General features: G+C 34.7%; 1 protein-coding gene across 6 annotated transcripts in view; it reads right to left on the bottom strand.

The window, feature by feature from the left end:
• Positions 1-24,472, bottom strand: part of SULF2 (sulfatase 2) — a 275,220-nt gene that overhangs the window by 89,604 nt on the left and 161,144 nt on the right. For 5 of the 6 annotated variants that reach the window (XM_087720445.1, XM_087720443.1, XM_087720442.1 and 2 more), the window contains one exon: positions 6,935-7,180. In XM_087720445.1, coding sequence (XP_087576571.1) covers positions 6,935-7,127 — 193 coding nt within the window. In that variant the 5' untranslated portion in view covers positions 7,128-7,180. Of the gene's footprint in view, positions 1-6,934; positions 7,181-17,037; positions 17,115-24,472 lie in introns of those variants that run through there. The other variant, XM_087720440.1, reaches the window with a different exon arrangement.

The raw sequence follows: 24,472 nt of genomic DNA on the forward strand, positions 1-24,472 counted from the left end.
CCCCCAACCTCCTGGTCTTTCAAGAGGAAGGATTGCTTGATCCCTTTCAGCTTCCCATCATAGGTATCTCTAAAGTTCTTTGTGTATGAGCACAACAAATACACACAACATATGGATGAGTAGGCATGTGCATCCAATTAATTTTATTTTCCTTTTGCAGAGTTGAGAGCTAGGCAAGAGTTATTTTTCTTTTCTTATTTCAGAAAATTTTTGGAAACTTGGGGTGGAGAAGGAGTTCAATTCTTTTTGTTTTCATTATTTTGAGGTTGGCCCAAATGGAAATTTCAAGGTTGTCTTCAAAATGTTTTTAAAACATTGGAATGCACTGGAATGGAAACAGTGCCAGTAGGCAAGGGCTGGCATAGTATAAGTAATTTGGAGATCTGGCTTTTTGTTCTGTAAAGTGGAAGAACAAAAAAAATTCTATAAAGAGGTTTTATATACATGTTTTATATACATGAAAAGTGTCTACATCAATTTGTTTTCAAACACACATATTTTTGAAACTTGTTTATGTATACATATATATTGTAACCCAATCCCACAATGCAAATTCTGCATAAATAGAAAACATGGCACATATGTCTGTTATACACAGCTGCATAACTTATTATTTCATTGCAGATCTCAAAGAAAGATATATATAGTGAAACTTCTATCTACTACTTAATTCTGTAAACTCCTATAAAGCCCTGTCTGACTATTTTAGGATCTTAGGAGGCATTTGCCATATATTCTTCCAGTCTTAATTAATAGCAAGAAACTTGGCTTAGAAGGAAAGTGTTCCTTCAAAAGATGAACACTCAAACAGAAATAAAGAAACTTGGTTTGGGTTTAGTTGTAATCCAATTGTTATAGTTTGTAGTAACTACAAATTACATTTTAAAAAAAATTTCACTATGAAAGATATATTTTTCAACTTAGCAATTAATTGTAGAAACACTGTATTTTTCTAGACAAACATAATAGGAACTTATCAAATTTCTGAACCAGCAGTCTGAAAATGTCTGGATTTGGTTTGGGAGACAGAAAATTAGTATGAGGTCACTAAGAGGCTCAAATAGCCGCCAGGATATAAAATTCTCAGATTTTCTCAGTCCCCACTTTTCACAGTGTAATATGAGCATATTTAATTAATTTCTAGCTTATGGAAAGCATTTCATACACTACAAAAAAAAAAAAAAAGAAAAAAGAAAAAAAGAAAACCCTTTGTGCAGCAGAGATTTAATGGATATGTGACACGCTCCAACCTATAATACTAATTACTGACCTCCATAGAGCTACATTTTTCACCAAGTTGCATTTTATTAGCAGAAATCATACCATTAACGCCAACTCTTGAAGACTCTGAATTGAATGGATGAATTCTGGAGAACAGAAACTAATAGATGACTTTAAAATTTTATAAATATTCAGTGCTTTTTAATGTATGCATGTATGCAAAATACATTATATATATTTTAAATACGTACATAAAAACATATTTGTGTTTAGACACAGTTGTTATATGTATGTATGTATGTATGTATATATATGTATGTATGTATGTATGTAGAGCATGTATTTATATAGATGTTTCATGTCCAATTAAATCTCTATTAGCACAGTTCTGCAGAGTATAGTTGTTTTATATATGATGTACCCAAACACCAATGCAAAACTATGATAATGGAGATTTAATTTGTCATAAAACATCAACATGTAGCTGATAGAGAAACTTGTATAAGTTTAATGCCTAACACAAGTTAGACATATAGCTTGTGATATCATGCAGCTCTTCAAAATCTTTTCAACCTTTGAAGATTTTTTCAATCATACCAATCCTAAACAAATTTCTATAGCATTTTTTGAGGGTTTTTTAAACTGCAAATGTAAAGTAAATCCTTTTAAAAAATAAGCTGATATTAAAATCTTTAAAAAGATCTTATTTTTTAAAAAAATAAAACATCAAAATCTAAAAAATCTTGACGTGTGTGATGTATACAGTAGTAGCAAAAATCAGGGGTTAATATGTATCTAAATTTAAGGCCTGCTATGGTTTTTAAGAACAGCAAAGTCACTGGTTTCAATTGGAGAAGTGGAGCTTCCCCCCCCCCCGCAAATTTGAAACAAATCTATCTTTAAAGTTTGGAATATGAATAAGGATTAAAAAGAATATTATATATTTAGACAAAAAGCTTATATATCAATCTTTAGCTATTTTAAATACTTGTGCTTATTGTTCTTCATTGCCACGGATAAGCAGGGTAACAGTATATTACCTTACAAGACGGCAGAACCAGATTAAAAGTTGTACTCTTAAACATATTTATTTTAGTGGTGCTTTAAAACATGGGGTGTGCCTCCAACATATTGTATTGTAGCATTCAAAGCCTTTCCAAGATTGTATGGAACCGACATTTCTATATTTTGGCAGGAGTTCCAAAGGCTCTGAGAATCAATCTAAATTTTACACTCCCCCCCCCCCCCCAAATCATACAGTACGTACTAGCTGTGGTCCAACACTTACCACAACATTTTGCACTGGATCTGGGTCCTACAACAAGGGTCTCCAACCTTTCTAACTTGGCGGACCGATGGAAGAGTTGGGGGAGAGGATATGATTTTACATGTGTGCGCACTTCAGTGGCCCGGTTCTAAATGGGCTGATACACACACACACACACATACATATTGGAAAAGTATATGTGTGTGTGTGTGTGTGTGTGTGTACAAACATGCATGCATGCATACATACATACGTATGTTCGTTGCATTTGTGCTGATAAATAAATAAAGGGATGCAACACAAATGTAAGAAAGGCAACATAAAAAAATGACTTTCTGCCTGGATGGCTCCTAGGGTGAAGTGAGAGACAGAAAAAGGGAAGCAGTATGCTCCCTCACATATTTGGGCATACCATGGGTTGTGATACCGTGTGTGTGTGTGTGTGTGTGTGTGTGTGTGTGTGTGTGAATGGATATATTCTTATCCATTTTTAATGTAAGATACTGGAATATTGCAAATAAGTGTTGCAAAGGCTTGCAAAGACTTGTGATGACATGCCATCTCATAAAGCCCAGTCCAATCATTTAAGTGTATAGTTATTATGTTTAAGTGATAGTGAATTATCTATTACTGAGATTTGGGTTTATGATTTGGAGTTACTACTCATTTAAACATATTTTTTCTGTTAGTAATAAAGTCTCTGGTGCCCAGCAGAATGTTCAACCAGAAATGACACTGACTTTGAAAATGTTATATTGGAGGGAGAGGTAACTATTCAAAGCTTTCTGTGCTTACTATTGTACTTCTTTTCTCTCATGCTCCCAAAAGCTGGATAATTTGCTTTGCTGAATGCCATGTTAAGATTTACTGGTAGTTAAATTGTACATACATAAAACTATATGATTGATACATATTTGCCATCTACATATCTTGGCTTGGGTGAACATATCTTGTTAAAAATGTATTTGGTTATTCACATGGAGACTGTTTGCCTTTAGCGTAAAAGCCAAGATATCACCTCCTATCCTTAACCTCTTTAAACTTGTAGAGCAGTACAAAAATATTCCAGATTCTTCATCTTTTTTCAGATATAATTAAAGAAAAACATGTATCACAGAGGGATTAGGGAATGAAATAGAACATGTAGTCCTTTATTTACAACATTCAAAGTTATAATGGCACTGGAAAATGTGACTTATGACCATTTTTCAGTTATGACCCTTGCAGCATCCCTATGATCATGTGATCAAAGTTCAGATGCTTGGCAACTGGTTCGTACTTATGACTATTGCTATGCCCCACGATCATGTGATCTCCTTTTGCAAACTTCTGACAATCAAAGTCAATGGGGACACCAGATTTACTTAACAGATTACTAGCTTTATCAACTGTAGTGATTCACTTAACTGTGGCAAGAAAGGTCATAAAATGGGGAAAAACCCACTTAGCAACAGAAATGTTGAGCTCAATTGTGGTCATACGTTGAGGACTATCTGTAGTTAAAAACATTAAATACAAGTTGTGCACCATTATTGTTGAAAAGTAGGTATTCTTTGTATCATTATTTGCTGTTTAACTTGATTTTATTTAAATATTTAACTGTAAGATACTAATTGTAGTTAACTGATCTACTGATATAGTATTTATTGATACTTATTGATACTGATAACTTCATAGGAATCAGTGAATTACAATGTTATACCTGCAACCTTGAAGAATGTATCCTCAGAAGTAAGTTACACTAGTTCAATAATTTCTCAGCATTACTCAATATATTGTTCAAAAGCCTCGGGTTCCAACTAAAACAATAGACTACTTATTCTGCCTTTCCGTGTAATAGTTCTCAGATCAATATTCTTCTCAATTCCACTCCTGCAGCAAACTCCCAAAATGAACACTTTCAGAACTGTTTACTTCTATTTGAAGATATCCAAGCTGCAGTAGGGCCTTGTAGCCATCAAAATGTATATATATCCAGAGAGACAAATGGAATTAGACACAATAGCTTAAAGCCAATTTAAGCACCATTCTTATTCTGAAGCACTATATGATCTCACAGATGGCTTCGTCAAATGCATTTCGTCCAGCAGATCTTAATTTGTTTGGACACATGAGCCATTGTGCTTGAAATCAGCAGAAGTACAACAGATTATTAGCGAAAGGAACTCTACTGCTCAGAGAACTTTGCCAATTGCATCAGAGACAAGCAGGCAAGCATAAAACAGATCATGATAAATTTTTAAGGACCACCCTCTGAATTTTAGTCACAAGAGACTGTGAGATAATGTGCAAAGCTTTTTGGAATATGCATTATTAAAACAGGTCTGTCTAGCTCTGAGACACATAAATTTCTCACCCAAAAATGTTTCATGAAACTAAAAATTTCCTTCCTTGATGCACTAGATATATGCTATGATTTAAGAATTCAAAAGGAAATGCAAATAATTTTTATGATTTTAAATCATGTTAAAAAAGGAACATCAGCAAAATTAACAAGCTACCCATTAATAACTATGACTCATCTTATAGTATTAATGTAAGTATTTTGAATTTCTATTGCATAAAAATAAGTAGTTTTATTGTAATGCTCCCTAGGACAGATTGCAATGATTAATACCATGTTTTTTTTAATATGAGGCTATTACAATATCAGAAAAATAACCATTTCTAAGGTATTCACCTTTCAAAGTCCAGAACTGTTAGTTTTAAAATGTCGTATAGTACAAACATTTTGAGTAACTTGTACAGCATCTCTTTTACTCTTTACAGAATTAAACATGAATGCAATGAATTTCAAAGGATACTCATTTCGAAATTGGAGATATATTAATATTGGAATTATTTGGGGGTTGGTTTCTGGGTTCTGTAGAGGCTTTCAGAAGCTACATGCAACTCTGGGGTCAAGATTTGGCACCTCAAAATTAGAAATATGACAGAAATCTAACAAAAATACTCTGATATTATCATAACCAATTTCCCGTACTTAAACAACTTTGCAAAGATTAGTATAATAATTTTTACAAATTGTTACTGTAAGGACAACATAATTATTTAAACTTGTTCCTCAACAATTAAATCTTCAATTAGTGAAATGATCCATCTTCATCAGAAACAAGATGGCATCCTGACATTAATTCTTCTAGACAAGTAAAATATTAGGTTCACAAAAGAATAATGACTTTTTCAGTAACAAAACTAACCAAGTCTTCTTCCAACTTTAATTATATGACTTATGTATTTTCTTGTCTTACTGCTATTTCCATGTTATCCTTTGAATATTTATTTGTGGATATGGGTGTGTAAGTCTGAGTGGCAACAAACACAGGCCTGTTCAGTATACTTATGAAGTGCAATGAAGGCAAAACTAGAACATGTGCCAGCTTGACCTAATACTGCAAAGCTCTAATTCCTTTCTCAAAGTCTGCCTCATTTCCTAGAAATCTGGAATCAAACATACAAGAGCTTATTTTATTATTAAAATCTAGAATGCCTTATCAATACCAAATGTTTAAACAAATGATTTGAACAAATAATTTTGCTTTATAAAAATGTAGAATTATATACACCATAGATTGCACCTTTAAATCTGCTAGATGTTAGGAAAGATAGAGAAACACAGTGTATAATCAGAAATTAATTTGTGTACCATAGAACGTATTTCATTTAGAAACATTTAGACAGCAAATTGTTTTCTCCTTGCCAAAGCAATGATTTCTATAACAGATTGTTTTAGTTTACACATGAATTTTGACCTGGATGAATGATGCTTCAAAGATCAAGGCTACATCTTGCCCTTCTAAAGGTCTGCAGAAGGTCATCCAGAAATGGTATGATGCACTGGAAGAAATTGGTCTGTAATGGGGAGGACTCTTTATCCATGTTCTGAGAGGGGCAAAAGAGGAAAGTGTAGGAAGCTTTGAAGAGACAAATCATTCTATTACCATCCCTGCAAACCACTCAGAATGCTTCAAAAATTAAAACATGGAATGTGGTTGTTTTGCTTCCAGATTTTAATGATATAATCTGGCAATACTGGGTGGCTTCAAATGGAGCACTCTGGGACTCTTACACTTCAACTCCCATTGTTGGCAGGGAAATTCTGGATTCCATACATCTTAACCAGTGGTGGGATTCACCTTCCCTATTGGTTTGAAATGTGAGTGCGCTTCTTCATGCGCAAAAGGTCATGCGTTACGTTAGGGCAGGTGGGTGGAGCCTCCCACAGCCACTGTTACTGGTTCGCCTGAGAAACAAGGCTGAATACCACCTCTGATTTTAACATTTGCCAAGGTTGAGAAATTTAATATAGACCACAGAATATGGCTGGCCCATCTCTGCTCTAGACAAATTTATGTACCATCAGAAACTAGCTAAAGTAAATTCTAGGACCAGTGAAAAGTATGGCATATTTATCAATTACTACCATATAATCCCTTTAATTCTTACCAAGTTCTACATCCTGGTCATCAGTAAGAACAAGAATGATATTTGGGCGGATATTCCGCCGATCCCTTTGAAATCTTCCTTTCAGACGCTGATTCAACAGGAAGGCTGAACTGTCACCCAGCAAGGATAAGAGAGTCATTATGAATAATCCCATGGCAATATTACGGTGTGCCATATTGTTCTTATTTTGCATGCTCTTTGAGCAAAGTTGAGGGAGTATTTTCTGGTTCTTCCTCAAATGCTGATCTAAGAGGGAGCAAAAAAAAAATTAAAATGTAAAAAGTATGCAATAAAAATATAGACATATTTTACAAACCATTAATTTTAAATACAACCATTTTTTTTTAAAAAAATTCTCCTTTAAATGAGAAAACTTGACTATGCAGCCCTTCCAATTCAATTCCAAAGCAGCACTTTGAGTGCAGCAGGATATACAAATAGGATATACAAATAGCACTTATCTATAAAAAGCTGCAATTTTTGTCTTCCTTAATTACCCTATGGCCCCTAGAAGAAAATGTGGCTACTTTAAATGGGTGCAAAACAGTTGCTACATTTGCAATACTGCATATTTTGAGGCATCTTTCTGAAGTATTTCACAAGGATTGTGAAAGCACATTATATGGCAATCATAGCAACGTGCATGCCTACAAAATCTCATGAACATATACAAAATAGCCATCAACAATCTTCATTTACAATATATTTGCACTAAATCACTTCAGCTTCAATTTATTATTTACAACAGTTAGAGTAGTAGGTAGGTAGGTAGCTAGATAGGCAGGCAGGCAGGCAAACAGACAGACTTTGTTAACTCTATTAGCAATAGCACTTAGACTTATATACTGCTTCACAATGCTTTATAGCTCTGTCTAAGCAGTTTACAGGGTTAGTATAGCCCCCAACAATCTGGGTCCTCATTTTACCAACCTCGGAAGGATGGAAGGCTAGGTCAACCTTGAGCCTGGTGAGATTCGATCTGCCAAACTGCTGGCAGCCTGTGATCAGCAGAAGTAGCCTGCAGTATTGCACTCTAATCACTGTGCCACTGTGGCTCTTTAACTGCCTGGAGAAGTCCCTGCCATTTTCTTAACAAGATTTTCAGAAGTGGTTTGCCCTGCCATTTTTTTCCCTAGGGCTAAAAAAGAAGGACTGGCCCAAGATCAACAAGGCGACTTTGTGCTTAAAGCAAGACAAGGACCCAAGATCTCTTGTTTCTGGTTTAGTTCCTTGATAACTATACCAAACTGGCTCTCTTTTCATAACTTAACCTTAACTACAAAACAAAATGAAATGAAAACCCATAAATAGAATTGGCATTGGTATTAAGATCAGAAAAGGACATTCCAGAATAGATTTTTTAAACATTTATAGTCATTAAATAGAGAAACAATCTGTTGAGTGGGGTTTATAGATATAAGTAAAGAAGTGTTAAGTTCATCTTTCTGTTTTCTTCCTCAACAACACTTTTTATTATACTAAGGCAATATACAGAAACTAACCATAGGATTAACATTTTAGGGCAAGGTAGCAATAAACTTACATTAATTCTATAAAAGTAATGGAAATGCTAACTTTCCTCAAAAATTTAATTGCAGTAATTCTCTCAAAGCAATGAAAAAAAAATGCATGCTTCCTGACACCACAATTAAATTTCTTTCCATGTGTCTGACAAATGCAGGATTAATTTAGAAGAGTGCTATAATTAATTCTGAACTTTCTAAACTTTTTGGCTCTGTGGGTAGATATTTGGTGTTATGTCAACAAGAGTGGGTCATTATTTAAAGTCAGTGAGTTTGTTTTAAAAAATAAAAAGAAACAAGCAGGTTGCTGAACTTGTTTTAAAAAGGGAAAACAGAGAACCTGTTCTTTAAACAAATCATAAGCTGCCATACTTTTTTATTTACTTGACATATCGTATTTTTCAGAGTATAAAATACTCTGGACTATAAAATACTCTGGACTATAAAATACTTTGGACTATAAAATGCACCTACTTTTTGGGAGGACAAGAAAACAAGAAAAAGTATGTCTTTGCCTCCCAGCATCCATTTGGTATTCATCTGGCCCGTTTACCACCCTCTCAATCCGTTTGCCACCCCCTCAACCTGTTTGCCACCACCCATTTGCCGCTGCTGCGGCCTGTTTGGCCTGGCCCATTTGCCACCATCCGTTTTCCATGAACTGTTCACCGCTGGCATGGCCCATTCAGCAGCACTGATCCCCGTCACTTGAAACAGGTTGAAAATGCGACATGCAGAGGCAAAAAACAGGATGTGGAGGACACAAATGTGATGTGCGGAGACTGAAAATAGCCAGCAGGTGGGGGCTGGCAAGTGGGCAGGGCTTTGACAACATTTGATGCATAAGATGCACTACAATTTTCACCCACTTTGGGGGGGGGAGTGCATCTTATACTCTGAAAAGTAGAGTAATTTTATTTACTTGACATAAATCAACAGTTGACATCTTTTCTTGTCCAGAATTTAGTAAAACTGTCATGTTGATCAAACTTCTGTGCTACCAATTTTATTTGACGCATTACATCTTATAATCATTCAAGTATCCACAGTATATGTAACACTACAAACAATTAAACATTTACAATAAATATAAAGCTTTAAAATGTCCACGCTTAACTATTTACCCTTTTAAAATGATACACCAAAACATCCATTCCAGCACTTTACTGTCACAAAACAATAATCCTATTATAACCCCATGATTGTTATTCCATATCCTACAGATCATGATGACAAGAGAGCAACAGTATTAAAGCTTTGAAGGACTTCTGGAATAATTCAGCTTTTAATGCTATCTGGAAGGCTGTCACAGTCGTTTATAATCTAATATCCAAAGAAGGCTGTTACAATTTGGTGTTGCAATTGAAAAGCGCTCGCTTTCTCCCTCCCAGCCACCCACCACTCTCCCTCTCTCTCTCACACACACACACTTTTCTTTTCTCATAAAAGTGTGTATTTTTCCCAGTAGTTTATTTCACAATAAATATATCTATACATTGGTGCCAAACTTTACTTTGATTGGATAAACCTTAACTTAAAAAGTTCTTAAGCTGTGGCAAACTAATGGCCTGAAAGAAAAGGATCAAGAGTTGGCTACGAATAAAGTCAGAAAAAACTGGAGAAATGGCACATGTATTAGCTGAGTGTTGGTATAAGAAAAATACTCCTCCAATGCATTTACTGGAGTCGTCAAACTGGAAGATGCCATTGTGGCTAGCTGCATAATATGTGCAAGAATCCAAATTAAACTTTGATAGACAGCTGTCCACCTCTCCTTGAGAATATCTTTTTAAAAACCCACTACATTTTTCAGTAATTAGTTTCATTCTTAAACTGTTTTTATCTTATGAAATTACTGCTAGGATTTCACCAACTCTTATTCCTATAACTTAACATTTATTATTGTATATTCTAGGCCCCTTGTGACAGAGCCGAGGTTGAAACTGTGGAGCACGTCCTTCTATTTTGCTCCATGTATAACGCAGACAGATCTAAGTTACTGTCTCTTCTTGAAATCGTCCCTTCTAGACCTAATGGCTGTAATTTATTTGTATATTGCCTTGGAGATATCTCCTCATACATCACCTCTCAGGTTCAAATTTTTCTTAAGAGCTGTAACCATTAGAGGAGAACGCTGTAACTTCCCTTAGTTAAGCTTTTGGTGACTGATTACTATGATGCTATTATCAATTCTCTTATATCTCTTTTGTAGTACTCATGTTTTGGTCTGTGACCATAAATAAAGTGTGTGTGTGTGTCTGTGTGTGTGTGTGTGTGTATGTATGTATGTATATGTGTATATGTGTGTGTATGTATGTGTATGTGTATATGTATATGTATGTATATTCTAGGATGATTAAAACAAATGATATCTGTTTCCCTGAAAATAAGATTCCCACGAAAATATTGCAACACAACAGCAGCAGCCATGAGGTGACCACGCTCGCTACCTCCTGCACCTAATAAGACCTCCACGAAAATAAGGACAAGTGCTTATTTCAGGGATCAAAAGAAAATAAGACCCCGTCTTATTTTGGGGAAATATGGTAGCCTTTTGTTCAATTTTTTTCTGATATATTAAGGCAACCCTCCAAGAATCTCTCTTTTCTTTCACCAATACTTAAGTTTGTAGTCCCAGATCTTCTCTGAATCTGATTTTGAACAGACCCTTTTAAAAGCGTAAGGCTTAAAAATGGACAAAATCCTCAAGATGCCACCTGACTACTAAAAAAATAAAGGATTAGAAACTATACTTCTGTTGATAAATCTAAAAACACTGTTCAACTGTTGCTAAAGCATTTTTTTTTCAATCTGTTCAGATCCTAGTTGTCAAGTAATCCACCTCAAATTTAACTAAGTGCTAATTAGAATGTCATTAGATAATTTGGCAAATGCTTTGCAGAAATCACAGTAATTTATGCTTACTGAAATGCTGACCTAATTAAGGAGGTTTGCTGGAATTGTCTTTGCTGGTCTTTAAGATGACAATAACAATTTGTTCTTCACTTATCTGATACTTTTGTTCTCTAGGATTTCACAAAGTCAACACAGTATATCAGCAAAATCCTTCAGTACTCTGGGACGAAATTCATTCAGAATTCAACTCATTCAGACAGATATTCCCTGACCATGAATCTTAAATTTAATCTTGCCCTTCACAATGGCCTAATTAAATTTATATCCCCCAGTTGGAAAAGACAAAGCAAAATAGGATTTGAGGAGTTCTATCTTCTCTTGTTATTGTTAAGTGTTAATATTTGCAATTTTTTTAAAAACAGAACTTTTTTATTTTTCTTTAAAAAAAAACACAAATATGTCATCATTTGTCAATCATTAAGACATTGAAGTACAATTTTTTTTTGTTGTGTGTGCCCCTCCCTCCCTCCACCCCCCACCCCCCTCCTCCTTCCCCCCCCCGACTTCCCAGAACCCGTACACGGTATAGATTTTTAACTAACACAGTCTAAAATCTATTGAGAAAAAAGAAATAAAGAAATTAATGACATTCTAGATTGACCTTAGCTTCTTCTTACTGAACTGACTTTTAACAGTTTAAATCATTTCTGATCTTAAGCATAGGCTAACTGGAATTTCTTAGTCCTGTATTTATTTTGTATATAGTCAATCCATTTTTTCCAGTCTCGTTTATATATCTCATTTGAATGATCTTTGAGATATGCCGATATTTTAGCCATCTCGGCTAAGTTTGTTACTTTCAATGTCCATTCTTGGATTGTAGGCAAGTCTTCCTTCTTCCAATATTGCGCCACCAACAGTCTTGCTGCAGTTATCAGGTGCAGAATCAAATTGGTCTCTACCACTGTAAAGTCAGTACATATACCTAGTAAAAATAACTGAGGAATAAACTTTATCCTTCTTTTAAAAACATTTTGCATGACCCACCATATTTTTATCCAAAATGCCTTAACCTTTTGGCAGGTCCACCATATATGATAATATGTAGCATCGAGAGAACCACACCTCCAACATTTAGGCTGTACATTTGGATACATAGAAGCCAACTTTTTAGGATCTAAATGCCATCTATAGAACATCTTGTAAAAATTTTCTCTCAGATTTTGAGCTTGTGTAAATTTCACATTTCTTACCCAGATTCTTTCCCATGTATCCAACATTATTGGTTCCTCAATATTTTGAGCCCATTTTATCATACAATCTTTAACTAACTCTGTTTCCGAATCCATCTGTATTAATACATTATATATCCTCTTTATATGCATTAAGCTTTGATCTCTTATTTGTTTAAACAGATTATCCTCAACTTGGATAAAACCAATTTTTTGATCTATTTTCCACCTAGCCTGTAATTGCCCATACTGGAACCATGTTTGAACTACCTTCTCCTCTTTTAATACCTCTAAAGATTTTAATTGTAATACCCCCCTTTCCGAGGTAAGAAGCTGTCTGTAAGTAATTCTGTCCTGTTTTTGTGCTGTATTCATATTTTCAATTGCGTGTCTAGGAATTGCCCACATGGGTATCTTGTCATTTAATTTATATTGGTATTTCTTCCAAACCCGCAATAAAGCATTTCTTAAAATATGACTTTTAAAATTCTTATCCAATTTTTTGTTGAATAACAGGTAAGCATGCCAACCAAATACCAGATCGTGTCCCTCAATATTCAATATTCTATCATTGGTTAAATGAGTCCAATCACTAATTACAGATAATGCCACTGCATCATAATATAGTTTTAAATTAGGTAGTTTCAATCCTCCTCTCTCACGTACATCTTGCATTATTTTCATCTTTACCCTCGGCTTCTTTCCTGCCCACACAAATTTGTTGATACCCTTCTGCCATTCTAAAAGGTTCGCATCTTTTTTAAGTATAGGTAACATTTGGAAAAGAAATAAAAACTTTGGTAAAATGTTCATTTTCACTGCCGCTATCCTACCCAGCAAAGATAAATGCAATTTCTCCCATTTCTTCATCTCTGTCTGTATGCTATGCCAAAGTGGTTCATAATTATGCTTATATAATTTCCCATTTGAAGTTAAAATGTTAACTCCAAGATATTTGACTTTTTTAACTACCTCACATCCTAGCATCACTCCTAATTCTTCCTTTTGTTTAATATTCATATTTATAGCTAATATTTTGGTTTTTCCTAAGTTTATTTTAAAGCCTGACACTTGACCATATTGATTAATCGTATTCATTAAAACCATACTGGATTCCTGCGGTTGTTCCAATATTATGACCAAATCATCCGCAAAAGCGCGGACTCTATATTCTTGCTGCCTAATCTTGATCCCTTTTAAACCATCCAAGCCCCGTATTTTATTCAACAATACTTCCAAAGTTATAATAAACAATAATGGGGACAAAGGACAGCCCTGTCTTGTACCTTTTCCAATTTGAAAAGAGTCTGTTAAACTTCCATTGACTATGATTTGTGCTGTTTGCTGTTGGTATATTGCTTTAATTGACTGAAAAAATTATCTCCTATCTGCATTTTTTGCAGTATCTTCAGCAGAAATTGCCAGTTAACTCGATCAAAGGCCTTCTCAGCATCCAAAAATATAAACGCAGCAGGGATCTGGTTGTTCTTTCCCAAATATTCTAATGCATTAATAATTAATCTAACATTACTTTTCATCTGTCTCCCTTGTATAAAACCTGTTTGGTCCGTATGTATCATATATTTGCAAAATATTTGCAATTTTAATTATGTACTTGCTGTACTGATTCTTTTTTCTTTGAATATATCTGAAGAAGCCCTATTTTTTTTATCTTAAAATCAGCTCAGTTCATTCTGACCTTTAGCTGCTCAAATTTCTTTTTTGTAATTAAGAACAGTCTTCTGATAACTTTCCACCTCCTACCGAGGTTTTGTTTGTTTGCTTCCCCGATGCTTATGTTTTTCAAAGATTTTTGTGCAGCTATAGTTTTTGTATCATTTCTTTATTTTTCCTCTTTGCAATTCTGCTTTCGGGATCTTTTTCAGGAATTGCCACACAGCTTTAGCTCTATTTTTCGTATTTAGTTACTTCTGTCATGGAAACATTTCTATGGTTTTATGTATTTAAAAAAGAACACTTAACACTCCAAAATGTATGTTTCATTATATTTATCTTTAGTTTTCCTTAACTTTAAATAATCCAGGATTATTGGGCTCTTGGGCAGTTGCCCGAAATCAAAGTAATTGTTTTCTAAATGCCAATCTCACAGAGTCCGCTTTGGTAAAAATTATTGCAGCAGATGGAATTCTTTGTATATTATAGAAGAGGTTTTCTGGTTTTATTTCGAACATCTGTAAATCAGTGCTGATAACAGGGATATTTGCAGCTGGTTGTATATGTAACAAATGTGAGAACCATAGGAAATCCTCAATTTACAACCATTCATTTAGTGACCAAGGTTACAACAGCACTGAAAAAGTGACTTATGACTGTTTCATGCTTATCACATATTGTAGCATCCCCATAGTCATGTGAACAAAATTTGAATGCTTGGAAACTGATTTATGATGGTTGCAATTTCCCAGGGTCATATTATCACTTTCTGTGACCTGAAAGCAAAGTCAATGGGGGAAGCCAGATTCACTTAAAAACATTTTCCTAACCTAAAACGGCAGTGATCCATTTAACAACTGTGGCAAGAAAGGTCATAACATGAGACAAAACTCAATTAACAACTGTCTCGCTTAGCTACAGAAGTTTGGGGTCAACTGTGGTCGTAAATCAAGGACTACCTGTAACTCTTAATAGTTCCTGCCTTCGAAAGACAAGCAGATAGCTTTCTTTGAATTGTTTGCTGGTAACTGGACTGAAGATGTTATTTCATTGACTTGCTTATTATAAAGAAATGGGATGAAGAATTGTCTATCTGTTACCTAAGAGGAGGTATTGAGATTAGAGAATCGTTTATACCTGTGGTGAGTTGTTTGAGGATTTCTTTCCTGAATACATTTATCTTTTTTCAATTTTTGTCTCCTAATCTGTATTATCTTTCATTGTTTTATTCAAAGCTTTAAATAAACATAATTGAAAAAAGATACACTGATAATCAACTGCTCTTGATCCAGAGTTGATAGTTATGCAAACACACAGCTTCAAAGCTAACGTGTCCCTTATAAAGAGTCTGTTAATTTGTAGAAAGGACAGGGGGAAAAAAGTTACTGATTTGACCTAGCATAAGAGCCACAAAAAATACACTTTTACTTTGGTAGTCAATCATTTATTTATTTGGATTCATTTACTTACCATAAGATTTTTCTCAAGTCCTAACCCAGAGGTAGTTGCTCCCGGTTCAGCCCAGATTGGCAGTGGCAGGAGGCTCCGCCCAGCCGCCCAGACACTTCTGCGCATGCACGTAAGCAAACCAATAGTAAAAAAATGGCAACTCTCCACTGTCCTAACCAAGGAGATTGGTTTAACAGTGTAAAGCTAAGGGCCAAGATTTACTGCTCAGTCTTTGTTGTTGTGGAAGTCTAAGGCTTTTGGCAGCCCACTTCAATAAAAAGCAAATTTTTCCTTGAGTTTCTTTTGACATGAATTACCGAAAAGAATAAGATAAAGTTACAGAAAATGGAATGCTTTTACATCAATTTATCTCTCAGCTAGTAAATGTGGGATTCCCCGCACTAATGGCATTTGTGTGAACTGGTGAGGAGGCTGTTCCATTAACTACTAAGAGAAGAATATCCAAGTGGCTAGCATGTGAATCACTCTTAGGCTCTAAGCATCCCTACCACATTGGCACTTTCCACCAATGTCCCTGTTATGTCTACTTGATCAACTGTGTTCCACATTGGATAGTCTCAAATCAAGGTTTTCTGATCTTGTGCTTTTCCTTTTCTTTTAAAGGAGAAAACTGTTCTCCGTGTTTGCAAAGGCAATAAACTAGTTTACACCTCGCACCGATACGGTTCATATACCGTACTAAACCAGATTGATAAAATACATACAACTGGATATACACACGTTATATCCAAAGTAATAAATAATATTGGCTGATCCATTTAGTATACTAAGAGAATAGCTAGGTTTCCATAACTTCCTGAATCCCCAAACTCTCTAACTTTTGACTTGTTTAACATGTTATGTGAATCTATATTATACAGAAGCTCCTTAGTAGGTAAATCAGCCTGATAGGCATTTCATAGGAAGTTTTCTAATCTGACCAATTGTCCATTCCAAAAGCAGCAGTTATAAAGCAGTTGTATAATCTTCAGGCATCCTATGAAGAATTAAATAAATGTTCAGACTGAATTGCTTTCTTTGTTTTTGTATAGGTTGAATACAAGAATCTCAGTCTCTTTCCCTTAAATTTAAAACCATTGCTTCTTGTCCTTTCCTGAGGATATAAAATAAGTTGTTCTTTGAGTAACCGTTTAAATATTTACATCCAGTCTGTTACCTACTCTTATACTGATAGCTGTCTTCTGCATTATTTTTCTTTCAAAATTGAATAGCAAGAAGTATTTATCAGATCCATATGTTACTTGCTATTGATTCCAGGGCTATGACATGCATAAAATGAATTAGATTTTTTAAAGGGTTCTTAAATTTTTACTACAATTATTTGTTTATAATACACTCTTGCACTTACCACATCCAGATTGACCGTAGATGATAGCAGTAGTTACCATTCCTATGACGCCAATGAAAATGTTTTAGAAAGTGGGCTGAGCAAAGCTAGCATGAATGTGAATTGAACAAACTGAACACAAGGTGAAACTATCACGTGACCATTTTAGTACTTGCCAAGCTTAGAACTGATTTATTCTCATCACATTCTCTCAATGGCATTTAGTTGCATGGCTAAGCACTTGGTATTTTGATTGGACATGGTGCAGCATTTGCTAACTTTGGTAACAATTTGGGAAAAAAACCTGGACTTTTGAATTCTATATCATCCTATTCATACTGAATCTGAGGCTATCATCCAATGCCATTTTTTATGAATTATTGGAAGGTGTTAAATATGTTTTTCAGCAAATATGAAAGCCTATAGGGAACCTGTCTCTTTGATACTTATACACATTTTCAGAACACATGTACACATTTTTAAAAAAAATCCTTTTTTGCTAAGTTATTACGTGACAAACACCTTCTGATTGCAGGCTTTCAGACAGCTATAAAGAGTACTTATGAAGAGTAGCTATTTTGATAATGAGATAGTTGTAATGTGTGAAAATAGTTTAAACATCTATGTAGGAGGGTAAGTTGTAAAGTAATTATTTTGGCAAAGAATGTTTAAAAGCAAACATGCTGCTTTATGCTCAGAAAAAATAACCATAATTTTATAGCTATACAAATATATAAGAAACTGTAAACAAAACCATTTGAGTATTTTTTTGTATTCAACAGGACTTGAACAAGAAATTCTACTGTATCAAAAGTATGAGCTCTGTCTCAATAAGACTACAATATAATATAAAATGCAAAGAAATGGAAGATGAATGAAAAAGACTAAGTTGGTCTAAGGAAAATGATCTTAAAAGTGAGATGATACAATGGAATATAATTTCATTTTTTGTTCTGAAAACATAATGAGTATGAACCTACTGCCCATTCAAGGGAAGAGAGAAACATGAGCAAACTATGAAGATTAAGAACTTAAAACTTTAGCCAGTAACAAATACTGTTCAACTAGCTAATATTAAACTGAGAAACATATCTGTATTCCTAATTAAAATACTCATTCAGCTAGTAAACCTTCAAGAAAAAGGGATAATTAACATATTTTCTGCAATAATATTGCTTGTTAATAGGAAATTTTATCACATCTGTCTGATGCATGAATTTATTTTATTAAATTTACATCTTCCCTACTGAATATGGAAATGTGATGTTCCAATGAACATCTAACTATATACAGTACTTAAGTACCTCCACAGAAATGTTGTAAATTGTCTAAAACATCCCTGAGTCTTGTGAAAGTCTGGCAACCTGATTATTAATTCCAGATCTCTCCCAGATGATTAAAGTTGCGCCCTTGAGATGGAGTTAAAGATCTACATCAGAGGACTCAACTTTTGGATATCAAGGACCAATTCTGTGGATAAATATTTTTCCAAGACCAGATGGGCTGCCTGCCATCCCGCAGAGATGGGACTTCGCTTGTTTGCACAGACTTGTTGCTGGCATGCCATAGACCGGTGCTGGTCCATGGAACAGAAGCTGGAGATCCTTACTCTTTGTGACCTTAGAGGAAATCTATTATCTTGTCCCATTTCAGCTGGTGTTCAGGATGGAGATAGCATTAGTTGTTCTTGCCGATGACACAGCTATGGTGGAATGATACATCCATTTTGGTGCTCCTTGGTTTCTCAGAGGCTTTCAACAGCATCCACCATGAATATGACTGATGTGTATAAAATTCTGCATGACATGCCAAAAGTAGACAGAGATACAGTTTTCTTTTTTCAAAACACTGGAATGTACTGCTTATTTTCATCCAAGCAATATATATAAAGAATGAAGGTAAAGGTGTTAAACATCAAACTATGAAAAGTTGACTTTGCAATAATTTTATTCAACAAAATATTCCATTTCCTTCTGTGGAAAAAAGTAAGGACACCCTTGGCTCTGTCATCTGGTATTGCCTGCCCCCTTTGCAAGAAACAATCTGAAATTAGTCTGGAAGGAATTTTTCCTTACTTCTCCCTGCAAAATTTCTTCAGCTGTGCAACATTTGAGGGGATTCTGCCATGTATTCAGATCACCTCAAAGCATCTCAATAGGATTTAACTCTGGACTTTGATTTGGACATTCCAGCACCTTCCATTTAGTTTCTTCATCCATTCTTTGGTGGATTTATGTGAATACTTGGGGTCTTTGTAATGTTGCAATGTCCACTTTTGGTTGAGTTTCAATTTTCTGACATGGTCTCATGTTATCTTCAGCATCTTCTGGTATAATGAAAAATTCATGGAACATTCATCATCATAGCAATTCATGATGATGAGTTGCTCAGGCCCTGATGCAGCAATGCAGTCCCAAACTATAACATTTCCACCACAGTGTTTTACAGTTGGTATCAGGTTCTTTCAATGAAATGCTGTGCTTGGTTCTGGTACTGTGGTCAAATAATTCTACCTTTGTCTCATCCGTCCATAGCACATTTTCCTCCAAAGTCCTAGCTTTGTCTAGGATGTTCGTGGGCCAACTTTAGTCTTTTCCTCTTGTTTTTTTTTCTGTATAGTAAATGATTCCTCCTGGCATACCTCCCACGTAGATCTAATTTGTTCAATTTCTTTCGAGTGGAAGGGTCATGCTCTTCCAAATGAGCAACACATACCAGGATTGCTTCTATTTAAGAAGTGCAGTGATCTCTCCATTGGGAACAACAACCATTTACTCAGGCTCAATATGCCTTGACTCTGGACTTGAAACCTTATGACTTTGACCAGTATTGGCCTGGAATCCATCTACAATGTTTGGACCGTTGGACTTTGCTTGACCACTGCTGTTTTGGATTTGAAACTGTTTCAAGCCAAGCTTGTTGAACTTTTGGGGATTTAGTTTCCCCAAAATAAATGTGTGCATCTATATTTTTGCATTCACATTCTCTTTGCTGCTTGTTTGTTTGCTCCATAAACTTCTTGGTGAAGTTTGCAACCATCTCTCTGAGTGTTTGTGGAGAAAGAACATTTTGCCTAGGTAACAGTCTATGGTTCTCCCCATCAATGCCATCTTCCTTATTCTCTCCACTGTCATAGTTAAGTGCTACAATTTGGTAGCAACATTTAGATGTCTCCGATGATCACATCCAAGATTAGAAACTATATGTAACCTTGAGAACTTGAACATTTAGCTACTAAATGATTGTGTCAAGAAAACCTATACTCACCATCATAGTATGATGGAGGTTAGGAGGTTAGTTGTTAACAAATTAACAAAAAGGTAATAGATATCTGGCTTGAAAATCATACATTGAAATTACTGATCCTCAACATTGCTTCATCACACTCAGTGCAAAAATTGAATGAGGTGCCTCCAAGTTCACGCCTGGGCTCTGCCCTTCTCAAGAACTTTATATATAACTTAGATGAATGGAAGAAATGTTTTTTCTATCAGGGCAACCTGGTCTACCCAAATATGAGACGGAGCATACTGCCTCCGCTTTTGTCTTATAAAATATAAATTATAAAATATAAATTCAACGAATGGAAGAAATGTTTATTAAATTTGCAGATGAGATAAAACTGAGTGATATAACTATTAGCTTATAAAGCAAAAATGAAAACACTCTTAAGAGACTAGAGAGATGGCTAGAAATAACTTTCGCTGTAAAATAGAAGCCAATGAACCAATATATAATGGGGAACATCTGCCTGGAGAATACTACTCATGATTAATTAATAGTAATTAATTGCAAACTGAATCAGCAGCAGATGCAATTTGAGGCAGGAATAGAAATAACATTCCCAAATCAAGGAGAACAACTGTTCAACTGAACTGCATATTGGTCAGACCCTATCTTGAGATCAGCTTTGAGTATCATACTTTTAAAAAGGTTTCAGACAAAGATGATAGTTTAGAGAATGGCAAGAAGGATGATTGTGGAATATGAACCTAAGTGGAATTATGTTCATGGACAAATAACTGGAAAAGCACAACTTTAAAAAGGAAGAAACACAAGAGAAATCATAGCTACCTGTTTTTTCAACTACCTGTAAGAATGCTGCATGATAGGGCAGATATAGAATAATGGATTTAAGTTACAGAATAAAAGAATCTTGTTAACAGTAAGAGCAGTTTGTTAGCGGAACCATTCTCCCCTTTACTAGACTCCCCTGGGCTCCCCTTTACTGAACATTTTAAAGCAGAAGATAAGCAACCATAAATGGTACATGTTTGAATTTGGATTTTTACAAAGAGCAATGGATTGGGTGTTAGGATTTCAATAGCCCCTTTCAAGTCCAGAATTTTATGATCACAAATTCTAAGCATCCCATATTGTGTATATTTTTCTGATCCTTTGCAAAATATATCTGGGCAGTTATTACGGGGAGCAACTTCATAGCTGGAAAGATAACATTCTTCTTGTATTTAAAAGTCTCTGGTAAACTATAATTGTGAAATTATAGCATGCTTGTATTTTTTGTAACTATGCTTTTTTCCTATTAGCTCTAATAACAGTTGCACAATGATGCAACGACTTGAGATGGGAAAATACTTCCTAACAACATTGAGAGACAGACATTAGAAATTGGAAAGGGAAAACTGAAAGTAATTATTGTCTTGAGTCCATTAACCAGAATCTCTTAGTGAGGCAAGAGCTCCAGTAAATTGGGAAATGACCATTTTACAAGCAAGATAAAGGTTCAGTACTACAAAGGGAAATATCCAGATTTCTTCCAAACTGACATAAGTCAACCTACTCTATAAACCAATTGATTTTGTACAAATTTGGAACAGTTTCTGAACTGCTGCAACATGTAGACATTTCCTAAGAGCCTTTATTTTAGGAGGTTTATGTTCATCTCTTGGGAGAGTAGAAGATGTGACATAGTCTTGTAATTTAAGACTAATACTGATCATTTGGCAAAGTGAACTGGATAGCAGGAATAAAGCCTAGGCAGGTAAGTTGAATGCATGAGTAAAATAAATAATTATTTGGGCCTCTGTCAAAAACTGAATTATAGCAAAATAAAGACTGGGCTGAAGGATCTACTGAAATAGATTTTTTCAGAGCCACAACGTAAAAAAGGAATATAATAGAACATTATGGAACATTCATCCATTAATCAGAAGAGTTATATAAATACAAATTCAAACATTAAGAAATATCATATCCATCAAATACCATGTGGATGCTTAGTGGGTTAGAAAAGAACATAAAACTTAAGTTCTCTCTTGACTTCCCCTTTTATTTTAAAAATCAATTGCAAAAAGTATAATAATACAGAAAGCTAAAAAATAGCAAAGCATCAGGATCTGCAATTCTGTGAACTTAACTGAAAGCAAGTGTGTAATTCTAGAGGGCTGATTTCAAGTAAATGTATTTATAATTGGAATGAAAGAGAAATGTAATTAAATCTGTAGCTGAAATACAGAAATAAAATGGCAAGTAAGACTGACGGCAATAGTAAATTTGCAAATACATAGTACTAGCAGTAGCTTGCACCTGCCAGTGATACAATATAATTGATAAATTATGCCAATGAGTTTTTAAGTGGATGAAATTGCATAATGTCTTATATTTCCTATCATTAAAAAAATCCTCATGAATTCACTCCTTAGGAATTACCCAATAAAACAGGCATGATGATAATTATATCATCAATCCTGCCTTTTGAGATGTGTGTGTGTGTATGTGTGTGTATATATGTGTGTGTGTATATATATATATATATATAATATATACATACATACATACATACATACATACATAATACATACATACATACATACATACATACATACATACATACATACATACATATTTGTGCACAAGTATTTCTCTTTCCATTCTCTTCATTTTCATGCTCTGGTATAGACTGTTTTGAATTTGAGATTATCAGAGTATACTAAAACTCCTAAAATTGTAATTTTAGGGGGTACTAGATTGTCACTAAGGTCAACATTTTCTACCAAGACTACTTTCTTTCTATTTCACTAATGTAAAATGTCATTATCAGTTTCATACAATATTCCAGTTGGAACAAAACATGTATTATTACACACACACACACACAGTTGATAGGCAGAAGGGTGTTTTTTCCCCTTCTAGAAAAGTCTAATGCTAAAGCATGAAAAGGAATAAAAACTGAAATCATGACTATGACAGCTAGAAGTTCCTCTAATAGAGCTAATTTACATAGTTGAGCTATTTGGAAAATTATACCTTTTGTTCACATGTCTAACTTTTCATCCAAAAATAAGAAACCATTCCAGGCACTTTTAAAAACAAAATATTATGTAACAAGTGGTTTAAAATGATTTCTCCCTCTGAAGCCTACAAACAATGGCAACTACAGTCAGACTTCCTACAATTTTTCCTGTACACAAAAACATACATTTTCCTTATAAATATTCTCCTACATAGACCATTTAGCATTTCCTCAAACATGTTCTCTACTTACATTGAATTAAAGTAACAGATAAGGAAAACTGAAATCTTACATATCTGTATCTTGAAGTAACTGCTTTTGGTGAGATAGGTGACTATAGAAATTTGATAAATACATAACAAACTTTTCACTAAAACAAATGGGAGATGCTTCCAAGTACCTGTATGGAATGACTGCAATTGACTCTACAGGTAAACTACATTATTATAGAGCAGGAAAAGCTAGCCCTTCTAGACAGCTTCACCTTTATTCTGATTCTTAGTCCAAAGACTTCAGAAGTAACAAATAAGAATTTGTTTCAATAAAGCTTTCAGAAGTTACACCAAGTAATTTTCCTGCTATGAATAAGCACCCAAATCTAACAAAATTAAAGCTTCCAAGATACAAAAATTCAGGACGCCCAACAGCTGTGCCTATAGGATCACTGTATCTTAAGGGACTAGATAGTCCTAGGTTGACAGGACTATCTAGTCCCTTAAAATGGGATGTTATTTCAAACATAAATATCAAACTTTTAAAAACACATCTGGATAATTCTTACTGCATCTTAAGGGTGCATCCTAAGTATTTTTGTTCAGCCTAAAAAAAAACACAATCTTCCACAGCTAGTCTAACAAAAGGCTACACAGTATTCTTATATATAAAGAGACGTCTATTCAGTTTCTTTCACTTCTTAGGAAAAGGGGGGAGGGGTTTACTCACCAAAGCTGAAGTTGTAAGATTGGAGGGTTTTTTTGGGGGGGGGGGGAGAGAACGGACTGTTCCTATGATGCCAATAAATTAACGGTCTTTAGGGACAGTGAACACAATTGCATGTTAGTTGTTTCATTTTCTAGGACTATCCATTCCCTAAGAACGGTCCTAGGTCAAAGAAATGTTCTTTGCAAAAGAAAACGCCCGAAACCACTCGCTCTGAGGCTAGCCGAGCGCCTACATGGAGACTCAATACTTGTCTTTGGGGGG

The sequence above is a fragment of the Thamnophis sirtalis genome, unplaced genomic scaffold (genome assembly GCF_051295495.1).
Source record: "Thamnophis sirtalis isolate CommonGarterSnake01/CBP01778 unplaced genomic scaffold, rThaSir2_p1.2 scaffold_7, whole genome shotgun sequence".
Classification (NCBI taxonomy): Eukaryota; Metazoa; Chordata; class Lepidosauria; order Squamata; family Natricidae; genus Thamnophis; species Thamnophis sirtalis.